The 19,898-nt window shown below is 35.9% G+C and overlaps 1 protein-coding gene across 1 annotated transcript; it reads right to left on the reverse strand.

Moving 5' to 3' along the window:
- Nucleotides 1-1,847: 1,847 nt before the first annotated feature.
- LOC129238142 (uncharacterized) lies at nucleotides 1,848-17,945 on the reverse strand. The gene is made up of 3 exons (XM_054873177.1): nucleotides 16,752-17,945; nucleotides 11,099-12,712; nucleotides 1,848-2,101 (listed from the first exon to the last, which is right to left on the reverse strand). The coding sequence occupies exons 2-3, from the start codon at nucleotides 11,928-11,930 to the stop codon at nucleotides 1,848-1,850; spliced, it is 1,086 nt and encodes a 361-aa protein (XP_054729152.1). The 5' UTR covers nucleotides 11,931-12,712; nucleotides 16,752-17,945.
- Nucleotides 17,946-19,898: the final 1,953 nt, after the last annotated feature.

Genomic DNA, 19,898 nt, shown 5'->3' on the forward strand with positions numbered 1-19,898 from the left:
ATAAAATAGGCTTAAATTAATTAACTAATTAATAAAAACTAATAAATTAAATCAATAATTAATTAAAAAAAATAAATTTATTAACTAAATAATTAATTAAAATTAATAATAAATTGACACGCGGAAGAAAGTGTTTTACCGTCTGATAATGATGACAGCAGTGAACGCTTGGGTTATTTATAATGACCTCAGCCGGAAAAAGATACCATTCAAATCGTTTTTAGTTGCTTTAGCTGAGGCATTGATCCAGGGCGGCTTACAAACTACAGCACAAATTGCCAAATGCAAGGCAATACACCTTCCTGTTGAAGGTACTACACGACATCGTTGTATCAATTGCAGTTCTCCCTTACCATACGTGAATTTTATGTATAAAGATATTTTTCACTAAAATTTTCTTGATTATTATATTAACAATTTCTTGTTACATTAACCATTAAAAAAATATAAATAAAAAAAAATTAATAAATAAAATATACATTTTTGTGTACATTATTTCTTATTTCTAAAGTGTGTTTTACAGGACGGCTGATATTTATTTGTACCACATAACATCTCGAGTGGTACAACGTTTTACCACCACCCACCGCACCACCCTGTTATTGCATCTCAGATTTTTAATAATTTTTAAATTATACATCACCTAATTAACCAACTTCGACAAACAATTTTATACCAGGATTGCTGTGCGAATGTCGGGTCGAAAGGGTTAAGACGAATTGACTACTATTCTATTCGTCTATTCTTTCTATTATTAATTATACTATTTCACAAACACATGTAGTTTTAGGCAGCTCTATTCTAGCGCTTCCAAGATATGTTATTTATACCAGTTGCTTCACCTATTCGCTATTTGCTAACGCGTGGCGAAAAGAGGAGGCCTAATCTTACGAACTTCGTAATAGTTTCTTAAGCGATCGTTCATCTGGTAGATTCCACCGTAATCATCAGATAACCTTAAAAAATTTGTTGATGTTCCAGAAATAGAATTAGAAGAAATTAAAAAGCGCTACACAAACGAATTTCATAGTTATTAATACGCAAATGGTTTTCGGGTCAGTAACCTCTTTAGGTGATGCAATGAATGCCACACATTTGTGGTCACAACACTCGTGATTAATAAGTAATGCCCTATTCATTTAGTATTTCACATATTTTAATAAACATTGCAATGATGGCAACAGATGCTAATCGGGTACGACACAATCGGGTATACCTCACTGGAATTTATAAGTACTCGTACATATTTACTTACATATAACAATTCGATTCATACAAAAGTAAGTCAGATCATTGGTATGAATGAGTAAACGAGTGACCGATAAGTGGAGTTTATTATTAGAAAGAAGAACAGTTCTTGGCATTCATTTTCAAAGAGTATTTCCCTGAAATGTTAGCCGCAACTATGATTAATATGGTCCACTCTGAGCAAGCAAATCGCGATGCTTCTAAGAGATGACGATGTTGAAATATGGACCGCTTATTTTTTAACTGCCAACAACAATAGCAATAATAAAAATTAAATAGTGGTTTCCAATAAAAGTAATGTGAGTTTTCTTCAAACTCTTTGGAATTAAAAACGATCATTTTGTTGTTGTTCACATCGTCATTGAATCAGAAACGGATATTAAATATTCTGAGTATAGTTACAGTAGAAAGTCGATTCTTGCACGTAATGAAAATCGGGCTCGGTGCAATAAGTTTCATTTGCAATTCAAAAAAATTTCCGATTACGATTTTAGTTTATTTTGTACAGACTCGCTTGTTCGCATTGTTTCTGAGCCTCTGCAGTGTCACACCATCATTTAAGCAAGCATTATTTGGCTCTGCCCAATCCAAATATATATTTAAATGCTGATAAATATTATCTTCTCCGATGTAATTTTATTTGTACTTAGCATCACTTCATTAGTTCCGTCACCGACTGTTTCGTCGTCTTCATTACAGTATTCTTCATTTGAAACTGTGGGTTCAGAATGAGGCTCAACAATACATACCTCGATTTCAGATTGGGAGGTTTGCTGCAGTGGTTCTACATCTCGAAGCAAATCTGCAGTGAATGGGATGTTGGATGCATCATTAGCTACCTGTAATCGTAACTCTGAAAAAGGAATGATATCTTCACAATCCCAGTCAGACGCTTTTGCAAACAATTTTTGAAACGATGACTGAATTGTAGTTGCAGTAACCCCATGCAATAGCTAAAAAGCATATTGATTTTTTCAGGTCAACATTTCGCAGTGACTGGTGGACAGTTTCTCCACGTGCTACAGTGTGACTTAAGGGAACCCGGTGGTCTAGAAATTTCAAAAAATCGAATTTTTGTTTTTTCAATATTCCGTTATATAACAAAGTACTGTCAAATTTTCATGCGGAGATTCCCAATATTATAGCTTTTACAACCCATTAACTAGGTAGAGAGCGGTCGGCGCGCTCCTGTACCTCAAACTTTAAACCCATTTATCTCGAAACGACTTTTTTCGGTCGGGTGTTGTAAAAAAAGAAAAAAAAAAAACCATTCAATCGAATCGTCTGAAATTTGAATATGTTGCTCACAACATCAATAGCTTTAGCCTGTACTAGAATTATATTATTATTTCAATTATTTCGTTTTTTTTTTTTTATTACAAAACTGAAAAAAGAACCGATTTTTAGAGTGTCAAATTCAAAACCGCGCCATTTATTCAAATTAATTTTTATTATTCTAGTAGCATGACATAGCTACAGTCATACTGATTAATATTTTTTTTTTCAGGTAAATAACGGGTGATTTTTTAGCTATTATCTTTTTAAACAGTTGGTTTAAACAGCTGACGCACGTTTCGTGTTTTGTTTCACTCTCAAACATCTTCAATTTGGTCTATAATTTAACCACGAATCGTCTTATAAACGAACAAAGCTTGCAAATCATTGAATTTTATTATAAAAATGCGTGTTCTGTTAAGAAAGTTTATCACGCGATTCTTCCATTTTATGGTAGTTTAATCGAAGCCCTTCAAAATACAGCTGGTGCAAAAATTGAAGCCGAACCACCTGCCGCAACGCAGATTTTTTGGTGAATGGGCTCTTGGAAAGTTGGCCCAAGATGCACTTTTTTATCGAAAAATTGTGTTCAGCGACGAAGCTCATTTTTGGATCAATGGGTACGTAAATACGCAGAATTGTCGATTTTGGAGTGAAGATCAGCCAGACGAATTGCAAGAGCTACCAATGCATCCAGAAAAGGTCACCGTTTGGTGCGGTTTATGGGCTGGAGGTATCAAAGATGCTGCGAATCATAACGTAACTGTGAATGGTGGGCGCTACCGTGAAATGATATCCAACTTTTTTTTGCCCAAAATGCAAGAGCTTGACTTGCATGATATGTGGTTTCAGACGTGGTCAAGACGGTGCCACATGCCACACAGCACGCATAACAATGGACTTGTTGAGAGGCGAGTTCGGTGAACAATTTATTTCACTTTCGGGACCTGCCAATTGGCCACCCAGATCGTGCGATATAATGCCTTTAGATTATTTTTTGTGAGGCTTAGTTAAAGCTCATGTCTATTCAGACAAGCCTGCTTCAATTAACGCATTGGAAGACAACATTAAAGCATTTATATGTGAGATACCGGCCGAAACATTGGAAAGAGTATGCCAAAATTGGACTAAGCGGATGGACCATTTGAAGCGCAGTCGCGGTCAACATTTGCATGAAATAATCTTCAAACATTAAATTATATGGACTCTACTATCGATTTAAATAAAAATTTCATGTAGTTTTCTGAATTTTACGTGTGGGTTTTTTTTTTAAACGTTCCTATAGCTCTTAAAAAATCAACCTTTATTATAGATCGTCAACCATGACGACTGTATTCTTTGCGTTCGAGCGCTGGGAGAGGTATAGTTACGTTGCCGACTTTAGACGCGTTTTTCTCAAAACTATATTTTTCGAATTGGCGTACACGATAACTCGAAAATTTATTGACCGATCTCCCTAAAATTTTGCACATCTTTTTTATGATATTATTTTCTAAGTGAATTTAAAGTTTCTGAAAATTTCTCGAAAAAATAATTTTTTCGAAGCAAAAATAGTGGAAAACTCCCCCAAAATTCATTTTTTTAAGCATTTTATTTTGCTAATTTTATTCCATTTTTGTTTAATTCATATAGAAATTATGACATTAATAAACAAAAAAAATTTTTGGTTTTTCGTATTCAGGTCACTGACGCCGATGCAACAATGCCCGCCGATTGAGAAGCCTTCCTGGAAGAATTGAGTGTACATCCGCCATTTTAAAAGATTAAAATAAAAAAAATTTTATATTATTTTGATGTATAAATAAACTGTATGCCAATTTTGAAAAAAATATATTGACTTCTCCATTTTATATAATTTTAATGAAAATCAGGGAAAATATGGCCGTTTACAGGTATCTGCCCCCTTAATTAAAAAAAAAAAATCCAATTAAACGCATTTTTTTTTTTAATAACTGAAATATTCTTATTTTTCAGCTGGAAGCCTTCAAAGCTTTTTAAATGTAATAATAATTTTGCTATTTTCTTTTTACTGATAATAAATAAATACCGATTTTGTAGAATTAGAAAATATAAATAAAAACAACATTTTATACGTTTTAATAATCTTCAATCAAAAGTCCATTTCTTCATAACTTCAAACAAATTTTAATTTCCGGTGCACTAAAAACATAATATTATATTGTGGTGCGAATTTAGCCTCAAGGGCCATCTGCCGCCACCCCTCCTTATGCATACGCCCTTTGTACGCGCAAATATATAAACGAATTCGTCCACATATAATATCTTCAAAAAAGAAGAACAAAACAATCAATATTTTATTGACGCGCCGCAAAAAGTTGTCGCTGTAAAAAATGTGTAATTTATTCCAAATAAAACAAAATAAATCGCTGACCCACTAAATTCAAATTTAAATTGCGAAAGTTAATCACAAAAGTTCAAGCGTGCAAGTGTGATTAGGAGCATGACTAAAGTAAAGCGACAAGGCGGCCAGTTTGTGAAGTAAACACCCTTTAGACGGCTCATCATTAACACGAAAGCTTTTGCCTTCAAGCTTTTGAATTATCTTTACTTTTTTATTTACACTTTTTTACTATTTTCCACAATTTATTGGAATTTTGCTTTTCTTATTCTCAGAAGCTTTGCTTTTGCTTTGCTAGTGCAATGAACTCTTTGCTTGTTTATGTTGTTAGTGTTTTGTACTTATCTTGGCTGTCTTTCACTGTGTGTTTTTTATCTTTCACTCAGCTGATTGAATTTAGCTGCTCTATTGAGAAAACATTATAAACAAATTTCTTTGTTTTACAAACTTGTTTTTACCGCTAAACTCAGCAGCAGTCACTAAACAAAGGCGGCATACTTCGGTTAACCCCAACCCCGCTTCACACCCAAAAGGCAACAACCTAAACTCTCACACTCAAGTTGATTCCTCCTTTTTCGCTTCTACATCTGTTTACTTAAAATATTTTTATTTTAGTTTTTTCTATTTGGTTTTGCTATTTTCATTTGTGTATGCCCGTCTACAGCTTGCTTTTTGCGCTGCTTGCACTCGCATTCGCATGATTATTACTTATTTACTTTTTTGTTATTTTTATTATTGTTATCTTTTTGTAGCTCTGCCATGCCGTGCTGCCTTGATTCTTTGATTGGTGGTGGTTAGTCGTCTGCACGGTTGCTCGGATGCTTTTTCGGCTCTTGCGCATCGGCGACGAAGGCAGCGACGAGTGACGACGACGTTATCGGCAGGCAGTGAATGGTAGTTGGTGAGTGGTGGTGGGGTTTTGACCTCGAAAGTAACCTTAAGCAATTGCAAGTTCAATGCCATACATTGACCTTGAGCCGCTTACACCCCGTTGCGACTCGCGCCGGTCTAAATACATAAGTGTGTGTGTGCGAGTTTTGTGTTCAAAGCTTTGCTATGCACTGAATGTTTGTCATTTAGTTCGTAATGAGTAATTTAGATTATTTTATCAAATTGAAATGAGCAAACAGATACAATTGTGCATGTGATATCTACGAGTATACATACATACAAACATATGTATGTACAGTGAGTATGTAATTTCGCAAATAGCAAAAGACCTATCATCATTTTATGCATTTATTATCTGCTATGGTGTTTTTATACTACTTATTTTTCGCTTGTCTGGCAGCACTTTTTCTTGTTGAATTAACCAAAATGTGATAAATGCTCAACAATTATACAAAATGTAAGGTTTTTATCTTCAAAACGAGAGGCACAATATAAAATTTTCTCTATAAAATTTTCAATGCACAGCACTTTGCAAAATATTCCTCATTTTCTTTGAATTACACTTCCATTAGCGCAGAAAAAATTTCAAAATTAAAGCAACTGCGGAATTCAAAAAAGATTAACCCAAAGAGACGCCTTAAGATGAATGACAGAATTTCATCCATGTTTGTCTGCCATTCTACGTTACTGAAAAAGGAAGAATTTAACCAGGGCAGCTTGGTACTAGTGAGGCTTTAGGCTCATTTGACCAAGTTTTTTTTAAATCGATTTTGTATTTTTCACATATTTAAAAAGGTTAACGCTTCTGTAATTTTGTGTCAAACTTTCAAGCAAATCTGAGGAAAACTGAGGGAGTTATAGAGCTTCGACTGAAAAAATTCAACCAGGGCGGCTTGGCACTAGTGAGGCTGTAGGCTCATTTGAAATCCTTTTTAAAACCGATTTTTGTGTTGTTCACATATTTAAAAAGTCTAACGCTTCAGTAATAAATGATTCTCTAGAGGACATTTCCCAAAAGGGATTAATATTTTCTACCAAAAACAATATTTCTTTTAATGAAAGTTAATGAATATTTTTTATCAATCATAATTTCGATTTAACTTGGTCTGTCCCTGCTTGGCGGTAGGGAAATAAATGCTGTGGCAGGAGGGGATAGAATCACTAGGCTCGTTCGTAGAGGTACACCACAGGGCGGCGTTCTCTCGCCTCTCCTTTGGCTAGTAGCTATGGATGAAGCTTTAACTCGCCTAAACAGGGGAGGAGTAAAGGTGGTAGCATATGCCGATGACTTGGTCCTAATGGTCTCAGGACCCTTCCCATCAGTAATGGCTGAAATTTTGGGAGGTGCACTGGCTACACTCAGTAGTTGGGCTGCCAGTTGCGGTCTCAGAGTCAACTCTCACAAAACGGAGTTGATGTTATTCACCAGGAAATACAAGCCTCCGCCTTTGAAGCTTCCAAGACTAAACAACCAGTGTCTTACACTCGCATCGGAAGTCAGGTATCATGGTGTAATACTTGACCTCAAGCTCCACTGGAAGCTGCACATTGAAAATCGAGTTAAGAAGGCCAGTATAGCCTTCTACGCCTGTAAATCTATGTTCGGCAAAAAATGGGGTCTCAAGCCACGTGTCGTACTTTGGATGTACAACTTAGTGGTTCTACCAATTTTAACATATGGTTGCCTAGTTTGGTGGGTAGCTCTTCAGAAGAGCTGCAACACCACTAAACTAGAGAGAGTGGCAGAGAACTGCATATGGGGCATCACTGATGCTTGTAGAACATGGCCCACTGCTGCGCTCAACGTTATTCTGCACTTACTTCCTGTGGATCTGCAGGTTAAATCCATTGCTGTTCAAAGCGCTATTAGGTTGAAGGAGCTTGGCCTCTGGAGACAATTTCCTATAGGACATAGTAGCATCTTGAAGCAGACCTCCCCTTCCTTCTCTGTTCTTCGCACTGATCTCTCCATCCGCAAACTGGGATTTGAGGGTTGTGCTGGGGCTATCTTTCCGAGCAGGCAAGACTGGAAGGAGAGGAGAGTCGTCACGGATATAGGTACCTCTGTTTTCACTGACGGACCCAAGATGGAATCTGGAGTGGGAGCGGGAGTTTTCTCTAAATCAGCCAGCGTTTCGGTCTCCTTTAAACTGCCGGAAACGAGCAGCGTTTTTCAAGCAGAGGTCTTCGCGTTCCTGCAGGCATTCAAATTGCCTCGGTATCGCTGTTGGGAGGGAGACATTAATATTTTTTCCGACAGCCAAGCTGCGATCAAGGCCCTGTCGTCGCCGTATTGCAGCTCTCTTCTGGTGAACTCCTGTAAGGAGGAACTCAAACATCTCGATCGAGCAGGAAACATCTCCCTTATCTGGGTTACCAGGAAGGGGTCGACAGAACCGGTTTTAACTGTCCCCCTCTCAGACATCGGTGTTTCATTTATTTTCAGAACACTCGTAATAAAAAATGTTGCGTTGTTTGAATAATTTTGCTCACCTCAGTACATACCACCTACAAAAACAACCCGAGCACTTGACAATTAAGCTAAAACCAGTTGAAAGTCATTGAATGGCGTTGAAAGGCATAAAATCAAATAATCACACCTTTGTTGTTGTTATGGTGGCCTTTTTTACGAAAGAAATGTTTTTGTGCTGCCATTTGCATTTGTGTTTTGTTAAATCGAGTTATCTACAATCGCTTTTTCAACTGAGTTCGTTCAAACAAAAATAATCAAAAGCAATATCAAACACTAATTGAAACCTACAAAACAAAAAAAAAACAAATAACAACAAAGGCACATGCATAAACACTTATAAGTATATTAATGTGCCGCAATTGCAAGGTGCCTTTGTTCGCGTATCTCAAAATGTTTATTTATGCTTTCGAATCCACTTCGTCCCCTTCAAAGTAATCCACCTCCAACAAAATGCACTTATGCCAGCTTTTTTTCGATTCTAAACACAGTTGTTAAGTAGACTGGAAAAGCCCCGATTTCTGTCAAATTCAACTCGTGAGGTTTAAAACCCTTAGCAAATAAAGTAGATTTGCCCAGCTTGTTGGAAGACTCAGCTGTTGTTAGCCTATCAAAGTAAATTTTAACCAGAAACCTACTTAGAGTCCCACACAATGCCGAGCAGGCGTAGGGGAAATATTTCATCGAATTACAGTTACCACACAAAATATTGTGATCAGGGGGTCGATTCTCCTTCTGTGTAAGCGTGAAGTGAAAAAAAAGTTTCGTTTCACAGGCACTTCTCTCTCTCTCTCCCTCTTTGCACAAAAGATTATTTTGCGAATCTTGTTCGTGTCATGTAGCCATGAAACTTTTGCAAGTGCGATATTCAAATGTCAAATGACATTTGTTTTGCAGCTAAAGTAAATTTAGAAAGAGAAAGAAATAATTCTTTTGCTTGATTTAGAGCAGAGTTTGTGCTGAGCAAAGGTAAGATAACGATTTTTAACAAATTTAATCCTATTTGAAAAATAATTCAATATTTATAGGAATTTGTTGATAGTGCTGAGACGCTCATTTCGCGATGGACAAAATCCACCAACGATGAGTTTTATTTAGAGAACTTTGAGGAATCTGAAGTAATGTTAGTTGGCCTACAAATATTTCAAGTCGTGAAATTTTGAACAATGCGAAAAGACAGCTTTTGTAATAACAATAACAATCAATTAGAAAATTTGGCATGTTCATTTATTATTTTCCATGCGTTTTTAAGCAAAAGTTGGGCTCAGAGATATCGCCTGCATCCATGAAGAGGACACAATAGATCTTTAAGGTCGCAGTGCTAAATCCCCTCATAATAATAATAATAGCAAATACTCGCATAAACCACAAACCAACGATGAAATGTGCTGCAAAATGAAAGCTTCTGCGTATGTGGTACGGGAGTCTCTGCTTGCAATGTCAATAAAACAACTAAAAAAAACTCACTATCACCGGATATTTGAGTTCATATTACCATGAAACAATATTTATACTTAAAACCAAGATGCTCCACGAGACATGCGTGGAAGGCACCCAGTGATGAAACCAGTACTCAATTTTTGCTTTTTAGAGATCTGTTGTTGATTTCCTCTTCAATCTGTTAAAGGAAATGGGATTGTGTGATATAGACCCTTTTTGGGTGTTTGGCCGAGCTCCTCCTTCTATTTGTGGCGTTCGTCTTGATGTTGTTCCACAAATGGAGGTGCCTACAGTTTCAAGCCGACTCCGAACGGAAAGGAAACATGCTGTTTCGACGGGTTGGGTCCAGAGGGAGAGGGGTGTTAGATGAATCGGTATTAGAGGGCATGTGAAAAGGTGGTTAGTGTCATGCGGGGAGCCTTCACATGCCGGATATATTATATGTTTAGTATGTCGGGGTCGATTCTGGTACAGTATCCAGAATGTAATTGTGCCGAAATTACGAGGGTCTCTCGAAGTATATTAGCTTCATCTGCTATAGGTGGTGGTTGGACTTCGATTACGGCATTCACAGAACGGGTCTAAAACTAAGTCTTAAAATACAAAATAAAATAGATCAATAAATTTAAAAGTTTTCTCAGAAAAAATTCTGGAAAATTCGCCTTTTTCGACCTTCTAACTGTATATAATCCCTTAAGAATATTTGAAATGCTTTTCTCCTGGACGGGCAACCCTCCCTTAACCCGTTAACACTCCCATAACGTATTACTAGCTAGTTTTACACTTTTCTCATAAGCAGACATATTTTTCGGTCCCTAAGGTGTCCGCTTATAAGAGAGCACACTGTACTATTTTAGTTAAATTACACGCTATCGTTTTTTACAAAATAAAAAGTTGTACGATTTTCAGTGGCACTCACTGTTTTTGTAAAGGGTGGTTAAGTTTCAAGGGCCGGTGTTGATTTTGAATAAATACAATTTTTTTAGGAACTTGCTGTCATTTCTCTTTATTATGATAATATTGGTACGGCTCAATTACGCATGCAGCAAAATATCGGCCAAATAGCCGCTGCGGCCTCGGTGGCACACCTCCATCCGATGGTCCAAATTTTCGATGACGCTGAGGCATAATTGAGGTTCTATGCCGTCAATGTGCCAAATTATCTCATCCTTTAGCTCTTGAATTGTTGCTGGCTTATCGCCAAACACCTATTCTTTCAAATAACCCCAAAGAAAGAAGTCCAACGGTGTCGTTGACGTTTAGGTGTGGTTCACATTCAACATCGGCCCTTGAAATTTAACCACTCTTTACATACATATTTTTTAACAGATGCAATGAGAATTTAAGAGGTAATCAAAAATGCAACATGAGCCACAATCAGTTTACGCAGAAGTTCAAGAGAGTCCAACACTTACCTTTCTTTGTCGGCTCTTCCGGTTCAGCAACTAATTTTGAAATTTGAATTGATTGATTTGGCAATGCCGCAATTGCATCGCATATCGGCGTGAGTGTTGTCATATTGACATCACCCTCCTCTTTCGAAATGACGACATTGTCATTATTTATGTGTTTGTTTTTATTGTTTTCGCTCAAAACATTTTCGTTTGCAACATCGATGCTGACAATTTCTGCAGTTGATTTCAACAGCAACAACATTGTTGCTGGGTTCGATAGTGGCGAAAGCGAATCGTTGGGCATCTCCGTTGTCTTATCTTTTGTTGTAAATTTCGTGGCATCCACTTGTTGTTGCTGTTGTTGTTGCTCAAAAAGTAGTTGTTGTTTCGTTGCTTGCTGCTGTGTTTTTTGCTTCTTCCTGCTCTGCTGGCTTGGTGAAGATGTCACTTCTGCTGCCATTGCCGCTGCTTTTGTTACTTTGCGCTGCTGACGCTGACCGATTGCGGCGTTTATCGCTTTCCGCTGCGTCCATTGAATGTGGAAATTGGGTAAAGTTCTTTGCCGCTGGAAAAAATTTTGAAAATATTGTTGTTGTTTTTGCTGACAATATTGCAAATAGTTGCTATTCACATCACAGGAATAAAACGCTGTTGCATTGTTGAATAAAGGCCAATAGCCTTCCACATTGTTATTAGTGTCCATATTTTGGCCAACTGTGGTTGGCGAAATGGCGCGTGGAGAGGCATAGGGTGATTTCGGCTCCAATGTGCCGACAACTGTCTTAATAGCAGCTGACGTGGAGGCCATTGGCGCGCTGTTACGCGGCACAAAAATCGGACTGCCGATATTCATTGCGCGGCGATGTTTCGTTACAACTTTATTTCGATTTGTATATCGTTTCGCTTGTAAAAACGTTTCTGTTTTGTTTTGCTCTTTGCTGAGTTTTGTTTGTATTTACAGAGAAAAATTAATCGTTCTCTTCCTCTTGAACGTAATTAACGACGCAGTTGGCGTCGCACACAACAATTGTTAGTGTATCTTTGTTTTTGCTACTGCTGCTATTCTCTTTGCTGCAGCTGATTCTGCTGACCGCTGCGCTCTTTTTTCTTGTTCGCTATGTGTAATCGATAAAATTTCGCAGATCACAGTTCGCGATCAGCAGATGTGCACGTCCGCGCTGCAGGAAGTGTTTGATCAAATGCAATGAATTGCGAATTGCTGGCAATTGTTGCTGATAGGCGAAAGCGCTTGTACGACGTTTATTTAGACAAACTGCGTACAAGAGGTATCGTTTGTTGTTGCTTGTCTTAACTACTTTATCTAGTTTGCAAGCGTGTTTTGTTGTTGTTGCTGACAATGTTTTTGCTTTTTTTGCACGTTCTGCAGTTTGCAATTGTGGCTGACTGAGTGTTGCTGCGGTGTCAGGCGGTGGTTCTTGTTTTAGGTGTTGTTGTTGTTTTGGTCGCTTTATTAATTTTGATTTGTGTTTTTGTGGTTGTTGTTGTTTTGGCAGAAGTTCCAATTTGTACATAGTCTGCGTTTATTTGTTGAATTGGTGGTGTTTTTCGAATATTTTTTTCTTGATTTATTTGCAATGGCTTTACTCAAAAAATGTCCTCCCACACTTGAATAAACTGAAAATACAAAGCATAGAGAAAATAAAGTTTTTAAATTATTATTTTTTTAATTAAAAATATGTTGCGAGATTTTATTGCATAATTATTTGTGATGACCCTTTTCTCAACCAGCGCTTAAAGTGAGACGATAGAGAGAGGTTAAACAGGGAGAGAGTGATGCTAACTTTAAAACATGGGGAAAAGATTTTTAGAGGTGTACTACTTAGCAGACCGTTACTCAGCTGTGAGAGAATTTGATGGATATGCCGATTAAGCTAAAGCAAAATTTTGTGAAACACAAAACGAATAATGTAGAATCCGAAATTCCCCTCAAAAGAAATTGTTTTTTGTTCGTTCCACGGCAGTCGGTTCTACGTTGCCGAAACGACCCTGATTTATGTATATCCGGCCAAGGACTGTCACTAGAGCAGCATTCCCCGTATGTAAATATGGAGAATGTTTATGCTGCTACAACAATAAAAACAACAACAGCAGACCTGGTAGCAGTAACTTACTGCTACAACAATAACAAAAACAACAACAGCAAACCTGGTATCTATCATCCTAAACTTTAAAATGTCCGTTAACTGTTCGCTTTCTGAACTGGCTGCCCAAAATGAATTTGCTAGTTTCAAGGCTTCGCTTCGGTTAGCAAATAAAGGTCCAATATTTTCAAGACTGCTTATGCTGTTTTTACCGCCATAATCAAGGGAGCTGTGACGTAAAATGTTGCAAAATTTTTTATATACTTAAGATAAAAAAATTTAATTCAGATTCAAAATAATTAGTTTCGTGAAAACTCTAATATTAGCTACGATTAGATCAACCTCACTTCTTCAACACTTCAAACGGAGAATCACTCTTGCTAATAGGTGTTACTATGGGCTAAGTAAGCAATTGAGTAGTCGAGCCCTCTCTCGCATGACCAAACTGACACTTTACAAGACGCTCATCATACCCGTGTTGCTTTATGGCGCAGAGGCATGGGTAGTGTCACAAAGCGATGCAGCCGCTCGTTAAAGACAAAGGTACCGGGGCGTAAGAGGCGGTCAAGTACGCAGGCAAATGATCTGAACTTGAAGAATCGAGTCCAAAAAAGGGTTAGAGCAGCAACTTATAACAGGTGGAGTAATGCGCTCATCAAACTGATTTCAACCAGCGTTCAAAGTACTCAAGTATGCGGAACTTCCAGAATCTATCAAACGAACATACGCCTAGTCACGGAAATAATAAGGAGCGCTCGAAGCGCAGCATTTCGAACTGCGCACGAGCTATAGACTCCTTTAAACATTTCTTATGCTAATGTCCTCCACTCTGAAGCATTTACTTTAGATTTTTATGGGCTCACTTTTTCCAAATCCACAGTTTAGGTGAAATTCCGTTGGAAGTGCTGATTTGATTCGGTAAAAGAGGGGTATGGTTTAGGGCCAGGTAGGGACAGAATGGAGGAAATATCGTTTACCTGTGCATGATAATGGCCCTCCATGACCACTGAGGGAGCTCTGTAGACACAACACGCCTAACTTAACGCAACCTAAGCCCTGCCATGACTAACTTGAACCATTGCATTTAAAAATAACTACCAAAACAAACTTATTGGAAAGAGTTAAATTTCAGTAAATATATAATTTCAGTAAATTATAAATTAACATTTTGAAAATTTTCAGTAGCACAAGACTGGTTCAATAACTCCTTAGAAAAAGGTAGAGAAACAATTAGTTTATATATATTTTTTTTTAATTTTTTTTTTTTTGGAAAATAATTTGGGCTCTAAAAACTCTAAAGAAATTTTTTGGAAAAAGTTAAATATTAATTTTTTATAAATTTGAAAATTTTCTGTAGTAAAAGGGTGGGGTTCAATAACTCATTAGAAAAAGGTAGACAATTTTTTTTGATTATTTTTCAAAAATCTTTTAGCGCTAAAAAATCCCACACCTCTAGTGTTTTATAACCACTCGAAACACTCTTTCTTCACTTTTCTAAATAAGCAAAATTCGCTCTCTTCAATCGACAACAAAAATACAGCTATGTTATTGAATTATTTCTCATATTACGTTTGTGGAATTCTCTCAGAAGCGAACAAAATTTCGCTTTGAGTTAAACGAAAACATTTCACCCAACTTAGCTTACCTTTGAACTCAAATTTAATATTCACTTTCAAGCAAATTTTATTATGCTACTAAGGGGTTAGGGGCAGTCAGAATTTTCAAAAAATTGGTTTTCTTTTGTTTTACATTTTCTTAAAGTATAATATCTTAAAAATATTGTGTGAAAATATGAAGTGAATCCGACAAATACTTTTCGAGTTATTCAACAATTAACAAAGGGCGCTCGGCGCTGTTTTTTGAACTGGTGATCACTGTAACTTAAAAACCGCTTGGTAAACTTCAATAAAATGTATACTGCTTTTGAAAAACATAAAAAATTCTTGCCTGATCGAAGGATTTTTTTTCAAAAATTTAAATTTTTTTTTAAATAATTAATTGTCGGGTTTTTTCTCGAAAATCTGAAAAAATATTTCCAGAAACCGCCATATTGTTAATTTTGCAAAAAGTTTCAATCAGGCACAAGATTATCTATTAATAAAACTAATTTCTCTTGCCCGATTGATTTTAGCTGAATCTCCAAGGACTTGTGATGATCACCGCAAGGGACTTCTGGATAAACGGGCTCCACACAAACATCGTTAACTTTTGCAATTATTAATTTTTTTTTTTGAAATTTTACCAAAGTCAAGTCGAAACATTATGTATTAATGCTATGTTTTTATTTTTTTTAAATAAAGCAATTAATCGCAAAAAAAAAATTTTTGAAAATCTTGATTTTTTCGGGCCTCTGACTATCCCTAACCCCCCAGAGGACACTTCAGCTTCCACTTTCGACAACCCTTGCATGTTAAGGGGGAAGGAACGCCACTGTGAAAATTCATGAAAATCGATTTTTTTTTTTGCATAAATTGTTAGTATAACTACTTAAGAAAAAGTTGGTAATAATTTTAAAGCGAAATTCGCTTTATTCCCGATTCTATCTGCACTTAGGTGAGCGCCCATCGGTTCGGCCCCGTAGCGCTTACGATAATGCTTTATTTCAAACGCGTTTTTCTCGAAACGACTTTTTTTGATACGGTGGCAACGATTTCTCGAAGACTAATGGACCGACTTTAATTTTCTTTTTTTTTTTTTGCAAATTTTTGTTATCGCATTGACTATCGTTGTACGTAGCCGATTTTCAAAATTTTGAAAATAACTATTTTTTTGGGGCTGTTGAAAATCAAAAAAATGACGAAAAACACACATCGAAATTCAAATCACCACCATTTTGTCAAAAAAAACAAGAAAAAAAGGGCTACGTGCAACGATAGCCACTATTGTGTAGAATAATAAAATTTTTGGTTTTTTAATTTCAGATGATTATTCATTGCTGTATCGCTGCTACCCGATGACGTCAGTTTTTTTTTTACTCGTTACGTTTATTTACATAACTTTGTCAATTTTCTATATTTTTTAATAAAAATTTACATCAACATAGTTTAATGCACATGTAATAAATTGCCTTTTGTCCGATCCTCGAATAATCATTCCTACTTACAAAAAAAAATTTCCAAAAATCTACTATTTTTTTACCCTTCACAGTGGCGTTCCCCCTTAATGATTCGTTATAACAGCGCTGCCTGTGTTGTTTGTAAACAAAAAACAGCTGATTGACTACTTTACATATTTTCGTTGCCGGTATTTTAGAGTATTGAGTAGTAACTAAGGTCACAATATTCATATCTTCTGAAGCATTGAAGTTGTTGCCGCTTTTCTAATTTTGTTTGTCAACCAATGAAATATTTTTTTTTTAGTTTTTTCCTGTTAAACCAATGCTAGAGCAACAGATTTTCACAATTTTTTTTTTTTTGCACTTCGCTGTCGAGCACTTAATACTATTAAATAAATATTTAACGGTTTGTGAACATTTTTAAGGGTATGAAATCGCTTTTGTCGTGTCAAGACTTTAACAGTGGGTTAAGAAAACAGCCCTACATGTAGACTTTACTAATTTTCCCAATATTTACCTGTCTCTATTTACTTGTCACTTTAGCTACTCCGTTGCTAATTGCAGTGAAAATTAACAACCGTAGTGCATTTCGCAAAACAAAACCTGCACTAAAAGTCGCATATGTATGTACACAAATGTATGTATGTTTATATACAAAAAAAATCAATTCTATCACTGTGAAGTGTAGTAAATTATTTTGTTGTTGTTGTTGTTCACTTTCGGCGTTGACACGTTTTCTTGCGTTTTCTTATTATGGTCGGTCGTTGTGTTTCTTTTTTTAATATTATTTTTTGATTAGTTTTACTTTTTAAATAATTTCGTTAAGCGCTACTTTCTGCGCAACACAAATACAAGTGGACATAATCGTGTATATAGCACAAACATGTATGTATGTATGTATGCGATAAGTTGACGCGCCACACCGACTGACGTCAGCGCAATTATTTTAGGGATTTCTGCGAAAGTTCTATGAGTGAAACGATTGCTTGTTGTTTTTAGATTGTTTTTTTTTTTTTGTAATTGTACCACTGCTGCTGCCGTTTTTCTGCTTTTGTGAAATTATTTCACTTCACTTTCTAAATGAGTAAAATTTTGTATTCTCTTTCGTGCGCACTGTTACCTTTTTACTTGTTTATTTGTTGTTGTTGTTGTTTTTTCATATAAACGAAACTTGATTGTTTCACCGAATCAGCTGATTTTACATCACCTCTGCTTTTGTTTACTTTTGCACTGCATTCAAAATGAGCTTGCATTAAAAATCATTGATTTCAAAGTTCAACTAAAAATTACACACATACGTTCATGCATATGTGCATATATCAATAGGCTGTGCAAAGCGGAAACATAATGGAATTGAAACAAAACAAGTCCAACCTTTAGACAATGAACCCAAATGAATGAATGGCTGGCTAATTAAGCGGCGCTTTCTTCACTGCTGTTATTGCTGCTGATGTTTACTGTTCATAAAAACTTTTTCCGAGTGTTAATTTTTTAAAAAATAATCGTCCAGCAAATTTCTGTTTCCCCTTTTAATTTTGTTCTCGTATTGTTATGAAATTTATTATTTTCTAACTTTCACTTTAACTTGTTGTTGTTTGTAATCTTCAAACAAGAATTAAGCATTTGAATTACATCTATTACGCTTTGCCACCATTCCACAGCGGCCAACGTCTAGAAACTAAAATTGACGTTGACTACTTTCGCTTAGTTCGTTTAACAAATTCTATTTTTGTTGTTATTATTTTATCAAATACAACTTCCCATTACATGCGGCCATACTTGGCATCTGACACATTTTCTAATAGAATATTTGCAATTTGTAATGTGTATAAAAATATATACATACGTGCATAAGCTTCTCTCAACCAACACCAAACAAAAAATATAGCAGAGCACTTTTCTCAGAGTTCAGCTTATTTAACTTCTTTGAACCGAACTCATCAGAGAAACTGTCGCCTTTTCTTCAATCAACCGTTAATTTGTTCAGTTTTCGAAACGTTTCACATGCAATAATAATTTACTATAAAACTCAATTCATTTTATGAGACAGCAATTCCACAAAATCTAAATAAATTAGTATTTTCCCCTCTACATATACACGTACAATCATATAGAACAATGGAGCATCAAAATGCGCCGCGAGTTCACAACACCAAAGAAATTCCCCGCTTTTCAATTGTTTTTTTTTTTCGATCGAACGAGTATAAATATTATTTAGTAAGTATATTTGTAAATATTATTAAACTCGTGGAGGCATAACGCCAGCGCGTCTTACCGTTAGGGAAACTACGAACGTTTTGAAATGATTTTTGACTTGCACAATTTTTAACAAGTAATTGATAAAAGGAAATCACAGCGAAGCCACAGCAGACAGCAGACAGCGAACAGCCAAAACAGAGAACTCAAGCATAGACAACAAAACAAATGTAGTATGCAAAAGCATTAAGCAAATACAAAGTAAACGCAATCAAAAGCAATAGAGCATTTTAGTGAACACACACACACACACACATGCAGTGATAATAATGATGATGTACGCGAGAGCTTTTCAAATTTCTACATGAACTTGCTCTAGCTATAATATTTTCTTAGTGTATGCGATGACGGCAAGAGAGCGCAAAAATTCTTGTTGAGATATAAAGTCAAATAGGTTCTCTCAGAACAAAACAAAAATGCAAGAATAAGGAAAAACTGATGAAAATCAACTACAATATATGAAATGCAGCGAAAGAAAAAAAAAACAAAAAGAAAAAAAAACAAAAACAAAAACAAAAACAAAAAACAAAAAGAAAAATAATAAAAAGAAAAAAAAAACAATGCATAAAATAAAAACGAGGAAAACAACGAACAATGGAAAAATAATAATGATGCATCGTTGGAAACAAAGAATTGAAAGATACTGTCTGCCAAGTGGGAGATTCAAAATTAGCTGCGCAAAAGATTAAAGCTCTTCAAAATTTTCTGTATACGCACTGATGGCCTCAGTAAGCGAGGCTGTGCAAAACACTTGACAGCAGCGCCGCAATAGGAGCAATTTCTTAGTTTTAAGTTTGAAATGGGTATTAAGTTTTTTAAATTTTTGTAACTTCCAACCTTTAGATGTGTTATAAAGAACTTAAAGTCTTACATATATACAAACATTTCTTAGATAAATAAATCAAATAAATAAATAAAAATAAATTGCTCGAAAGAATTTTGGTATGCAGTTTTATAGCTTCTTAATTTTAAGTAGGTGCAGTGCAAATGTGATGTTGCTGCAAATTCCCGTTGATTTTTCATAATTTATTTCGCTGACAGTGTTACGCATTTCCGCCAAATAAAAAAACATTTCGTACATTAACTGTGCTATGGTTTGTATTGACGGTAAATCATTAATAAACGCCTTTTAGGAGCAAATTTTTGTTGAAAAAGATAACTTATATGCTTCATATTTTGAATAAAGAAGTACTTTTAATGTTTGAAAAAACCAAAAATGATACAAATTTTGGCAAATCAAAGCAGCCATTCAAGCAAAACCTCAACAAGATCCTCAAATCGCTAGCCTGTAGCACTTGGGGCAAAGCCAAGCAAATGTTGCTGGCGACATTTAAAGCAACTGGCCAGCCGGTATTGGTTCTTGTGTCTATGTATATATGTACGATATGTACGGGAAATGGAGTCAAGG

The sequence above is a fragment of the Anastrepha obliqua genome, chromosome 2, assembly GCF_027943255.1.
Source record: "Anastrepha obliqua isolate idAnaObli1 chromosome 2, idAnaObli1_1.0, whole genome shotgun sequence".
Taxonomy (NCBI): domain Eukaryota; kingdom Metazoa; phylum Arthropoda; class Insecta; order Diptera; family Tephritidae; genus Anastrepha; species Anastrepha obliqua.

Excerpts from the sequence above, each read along its gene's own strand:
- LOC129238142 (XM_054873177.1), bottom strand. The coding sequence starts at position 11,930 with ATGAATATCGGCAGTCCGATTTTTGTGCCGCGTAACAGCGCGCCAATG. Across the intron at positions 2,102-11,098 it reads GGAAGAGCCGACAAAGAAAG|AGTTACGATTACAGGTAGCT; the intron begins GTAAGTGTTGGA and ends TTCCTTTTTCAG.